Raw genomic sequence first — 6,000 nt, 5'->3', positions numbered from 1 at the left:
TGGAAGTGCTGAAGGGTGGGTGTGCCATTTCTTGGTCCTATGCGATGTGTCTAGAAGCGCCTCTTCAGAACATGGTGGGTAATTGTTAACTGTTGCACTCAGCTTTGGGGCTGTGGGAGTTATTCTGAGAAAACAGGAGAAGTTCCATTCTACACACTTATCCATTAAGATTTGAACATCTGATTTACCAAGTCCTGTACTGTGGGTTGGGGTGATATGAGAATCGGGGAGGGTTTCTCTCTCCTTTCTCCATAAGGAATATAAGAAACACAGATGCAAAAGTTATGGAGACCCAGAGAAAAAAAGTGAAGCTTCCCTGAGAGGTGAATTAGGTCTTGGAGGACAAGTGATTTTGATGAGGGAACAGTTACTGGAAAAGATGTAGCGTGTGCGAAGGCATGGCCCCATGAAATCAGGTGTATATGTGTGTGTGGCAGGAGCATGTGGCACCTGTTCCTGTGGTGGTGGGAAAGGACTAGAGATGAATGGAAATTAAGGTTGGAACTAAACTGGAAAGAGCCTTGTGCTCCATAGTAAAGTTGGAACTCTCTGACAAATGAAGGATTTTCAGCAGAGGAATCAATAGGCTGAGTTTTAGAAAGTTTATACTGATGTTGCTGCTGGAAATGAGTCTGGAGGTCAGGACACAGTCTCAAGTCCTCATGGTGGTTGATGAGAGCCTGTACCAAGGAGTGGCAGAGGGTGGTGAGAGAATATGATTTAAAAGGTACCTAAGATAAAAAGCAAAATGGATTGGATTGGGTGACCAATTCAGTGTAGAGACCTAGAGACAGCTATGTATCTCCTGGCTGGAGTGACTGGGAGAGTGGTGTAACTTTAGCTAAAAAGAGGGAGACGAGAGGGGAAAAAGGAAGGAAGGGAAGGAGGGAAGGAGTGAGGGAAGAAAGAGAGAGAAAACAAATTTTGTGGGTTCATCTGATTGGTTTTTTTCTTATGTTTCAGATACCAGCAGGTTGTGCTGATTTTGTACAAGTTAGAAAGTTTACTATAGACTGACAGATTGGTGTGATAGAAATACTTTTATTGGTATCCCAAAACATTCTGAGATCTGAGGATTGAATTCCCCTGGAATAAGAGTAAGTCAGTAAAGATATGGATAAGTTTGTGGAGATGATGTGTATTCATTGGGGGACTTAACCAATATTCAATTTGACAACCGTTTATTGAAAACCAGCTATATGCCAGGCACCATGCTGGGCTGTGTACATCAACTGGAATTGGGCTTTGCTTTTATGGCTTCTCATAGTTGTTGGAGAAACAGAAGTGAACCCTCCCACCATGTCACTGCAACAGAAGAGACATGTGGAGGAAAGAATATGGGGTCAGGGACCCTGGGTTTAATTTAGTTTGGGCTGTGCTTCTACCTGGTTGTGTGATCTTCATCTGGTTTCTTCCCAACTTTCTGGTTCCCCATTTCTAGCTACAAAATGCTACAAAATTAGAGTTTCTTAATAAACTCTAAGTTTCAACTTTGATAATGGTAATTACAACTTTCTCTGTAAAAGTGCTGTAGGTGACCAAAGGAGAAACTTGTGGGGTGAATATTAGTGGGGCTTAGAGAAAGGGCAGGATTCCAGTAGAGGGAGGTGACAGGAGAGGCCTTCCAGGAGAAGGAATTGCAAAAGGGCTGAGCTAGGAAGTGGAGATGAGCATCTCCTGACTAGGTGCAGGGTCTGGAGAGCAATAGCAACAGGAAAGCCTGGAGAGGTAGGTAGGAGAGCTTTGAATGCCCTAGGAAGGATTTTATTTAAGGACGGTGGAGCTTAGCAATGATCTCATGGTATAATCCACAGGGGATAGAGATCAAAAGATGGTGTGACAAGCATCGTTAAAGTGGCACAAAGCATCCCATGGCTCAGAGGTGGGAAAGAACTGCTTTGACCAATTCAAATGGAGAGGGCATATTCATGCATAGAATGTTCATTCTTTTCATGGGAAAGTGTGGGGAAACAAAGATGGCGGCCACCTTCCCCTGCCAAGGGTGGCTGATAAAACCCAAGATGCTGCAGAGAAGTTCTGTATGCCATAACAGCTGGTGGTGCTCTGGTTGAAGGATAGCTCAGGAAACAGTGTGATCCTAGTGAAAGGCCCCTGTGGAGTTACATAGAGGCAGCCAGACCTACTGTACCTCAACTCTCAGTATGGTTCCTGGACTAGTGGCATCAGTATCACCTGGAAATTTGTTACAAATGGAGAATCTCAGGATACACCCAGACTCACTGAGTCAGAATATGAAATTTCATAAGATCCTCAGGTGATCCACAGGCACATTAAAGTTTGAGAAACCCTGTCTTGCTAAACCAAATTCCTCAACCCAGCTCCTTCTTTTTATTTCTTACTCAGAGGAAAGAGAAGTACCTCTTGAATTTTCTAGGGAACATGCTGGAGCTGGATCAGATGCCAGTTGGATCACCCATAGTTTCTTCCTCATTTGTTCATTCAGTCAAATTTTAATTTGCATATATTCTAATAGGCATTCTATCAATGTCCTTGTTCATCCTGGACTTGACATTATGGTGTTACTTCTGGAAAGTTGGGAAAGACCGGGGAACTGGAGTGCAAAATTCACTTACTTGGATAAATAGATGTTAGCACATGAGCAGGAGAGAAGTTATCCTCAAGTCAGGTAACTTATAGTTTCAGACAGGTTGAAATCATGAAATGCAGTCCCACTAGAAGGAGGTCCATATCATGCCTATCATCCATGTGCTTCCCATTTGGCAGGCTACTGAAATAGTCCCAGCAGATTGTTAGCAATTGAGAAATGTGCTCACTGAGAGCAGTACCTCCATGAGTTGAGTAATGGCAGGACCCATCAAAGCTGAAGCCCACTAAGGAAGCCTGGAGATGTGATGGACCCTGGGTTGGGAGCAACTTATCACTAGATTAAAAAGAAAAAATCCAGCAGGGCAATTGTAACCAAGGAACCAAGGTGGAACCAAGGTGAGAGTCCAGCAGGGCTCTGGTCTCTGTGCAGACAGAGAGCATGGGTATTTGACACAGAAGCTGTTGGCTGTGGCTTGGCATGGTTTAAATCTTCCCATTTCAATGCTCCTTCTTCCCCATGGAGAAGACTTGGATTCAGAGGCTGAGACAGCAGTTGGGGAGATGTGTGGACTCATCTGTGAGGAGTCAGGGAGGCCAGTTGCTGGGGCCCAAGGGCTGGAGTGGATGTCCCCTTCACCTTGGAGTAGATAACAGAGGAGTTCTAGGAGGAAAGAACATTTGGGTGAAGACCAGAGCTGTTGGGCCCATGGGTGAGGCAACACAGGTCATGAGACTCACCTTATCCATGCTGAGGCTGTGTGCACAGGTCTCTGTGGAGAGAAGGAGAGTACTCAGCTGTGGAGGCCCGCTTGGGGCCCTCTCTGTGTCCCGTGCTGCAAGGCCAGTCCTTTCCATCCTAGGTCCTCTCCTGCCAGCAACTGCTCCATTCTGTCCTTAACCTTGAAGTGCTGACCAACCCTCTCCTCAATATCACCTCACACTTTGTGTCCCACTCTGAGCTGCCAGAAGCTCTCAAAAGAAGGCCTTTACCTTTGATCTTGTTAGTTCCTTGATCTTAGAGTCATGTTACATATTATGGAGCATTGTCTGAAACATGCTTTAGAGAGAAGATTCTGAGTCCAGACTATCTGGGACTGAATCCTGGGTCTGCCCTGCTACCCCTGTGGTCTGGGGCAAGTCACTCAACTTCTCCTGCCTCAGTGACCACGTCTAGATGATGGGAATCAGCATATCATCTGCCTATAGGGTTATTGTAGAGATATATGCCTTCATACAATGCATGCATATATTGTGCATATGCTTTTATATGTATAATTTCTATCATCTATCATGTGTTGAGCAGTTTCTTTGTGCCAGGTACAATTCTGAGTGCTATAAAGAAAATAAACTCTCTTTATCATATGCAAGTATACTATATTTCTGTCTTTCTATATCTATATTTACTACAGGTACAGTTCTAAGGGATGTATATATAAGATACTTTTATATATATGATAAGTATATACATATATATATATAGATAGATATAGATAAACTATTTATTTTTACCCCAGTTCTAAGGAATATATCTATCTTAGATCTTAGACATAAATATATATCTTAGATCTTATATATCTAAGATCTCTCTCTAAATACACAATATTTATTTATATCCCATTATAGCCCAGTTCTAAGGGATATATCTATATCTTAGATACGTTAGATGATTTATATATACACACATATATATCTTAGATGTATCTTAGATTTTATATATGTCATATCTAAAAATAGAAATAAACATACATACATATAATATTTATTGGTACCCCTTTATAACCCAGTTCTAAGGAATATATGTATATCTGTATATAAGATATACTACATCTAAGATATATATAATACACACATGTATATGTGTATATATGTATACATACATATATATAAATTTATTTATTGCCCTTAGAACTGTATCTGGAACATAAGAACTGCTCAACATGTAAAAGATGTTAGAAATTACTATTACTGTTTTGTTATCTACATACTGGAGTGAAATATAATATTCTCCAGAAAGGGCTCTCTACTTTTGGCTGATTATTAGGCTCCCTAGAACTGCACTGAGTGTTTGGGTTCTGGAGACAGATTTTTGGGTGATTTACTAGTTGTATGACTTCAAGGAAGTCTTTTAAGCTCTCTATGCTTCAGTCTCTTTATTTGTAAAATGGGATAACAGTGCTTACCTCAAAGAGGGTTGTAAATTTGAATGGGTTAGTATGTGTTAAAGGAGTATTATTAAATACAACAAGTGGGGCACAAACTTGACTTTATACAAAGATATCAGCAAACAAGAGAAGGAAGTACATGGGTTAAATCACAGCACTTTTTATAAAGCAGAGTTAGAAAGAAAAGCCTGCCCCTAAGGACCTTGCTCTCCTTTCCTGTTCTTGGCAGGAGGAAGTCAGGCTTGGATCCCTCACTGTGGCCACCTACAGAGGTGAGAACACAGCACAGGGCCATGGTCACAGATGCTTCACACTCTACTGATTTAATACCATTTCCACATCTACTTCTTCATGTAGTCCTCACAACAACCCTGCGAGATAGTGCAGTAGCTAGAACAATGTCCTCCAAAGATGTCCACACCCCAATCCCTAGGTGTATATATATATGTTAAGTTACCTTAGATGGAAAAGAGGACTTTTCAGATGTGAAGGTTATGAATCTCGAGATTCTAGATAATCCGGTTGGGGGCAATAGAATAATGAATACTTAAACTCAGACAGCCTTTCCCAGCTGTGGTCAGAGGGACACCTGACTATGGAATAATGGCTGGAGAGCTGCCATGCTGCTGGCTTTGAAGATGGAAAAGGCGACATGAGCCAAGGAAAGTGGGTGGCCTCTAGAAGCTAGAGAAGTCAAGACACATTAATCTCTACAGTCTCCAGAAGGGTAAGGAGCCTTGCCCACACCTTAATTTTAGCCCACTAAGACCCGTGTCAGATTTCTGACCTACAGAGCTATAAGATAATCATTTGAATTATTTAACCCTACCGAGTTTGTGGTAATTTGTCACAGCAGCAATAGAAATCTAAAACGGGTAGGAAGGTCCTATGGATTGAATATTTGTGTCCCTTTCCAAATTAATGTGTTGAAGCACTAATGCACATTGTGAAGAAGATGCGACCTTTGGAATCATTAGGTCATGATGGGATTGGTGCCCTTAGAAGATGAGACACAAGAAAGATGATCTGTCTATCATGAGGGGATATAGCAAGAAAGCATTGTTTGCAAACCAGGAAGAGGAAGAGGGGAAACTGACTACGTTGGCACCTTAATTTTGGACTTCCAGCCTCCAGAACTGTAAGCAACAAATGCCTGTTTTGTAAGTCAACCAGTCTATAGTATTCTGCTATAATAGCCTAAACTAAGAGTGATAGTCCTGTTCCATTTTACAGATGGGTTTACAGAGGGGTTAAGTGACCACCCAAGGTG

At 41.8% G+C, this 6,000-nt stretch overlaps 1 protein-coding gene across 1 annotated transcript in view; it reads right to left on the bottom strand.

The window, feature by feature from the left end:
- Window positions 1–2,397: 2,397 nt before the first annotated feature.
- LOC124990328 (Fc receptor-like protein 4) overlaps window positions 2,398–6,000 on the bottom strand; it is a 79,127-nt gene continuing 75,524 nt past the window's right edge. Inside the window, exons 16-17 of the mRNA XM_047560246.1 lie at window positions 3,307–3,338; window positions 2,398–3,229 (exon numbers count right to left, since the gene is read on the bottom strand). Of these exons, the coding sequence (XP_047416202.1) occupies window positions 3,140–3,229; window positions 3,307–3,338 (122 nt within the window). The 3' untranslated portion in view covers window positions 2,398–3,139. The remainder of the gene's footprint in view (window positions 3,230–3,306; window positions 3,339–6,000) is intronic.

This window comes from Sciurus carolinensis, chromosome 1 (genome assembly GCF_902686445.1).
Source record: "Sciurus carolinensis chromosome 1, mSciCar1.2, whole genome shotgun sequence".
NCBI lineage: Eukaryota > Metazoa > Chordata > Mammalia > Rodentia > Sciuridae > Sciurus > Sciurus carolinensis.
Note: the sequence above shows the minus strand (reverse complement) of the source record. Positions and strands in the feature narration are given on the sequence as shown.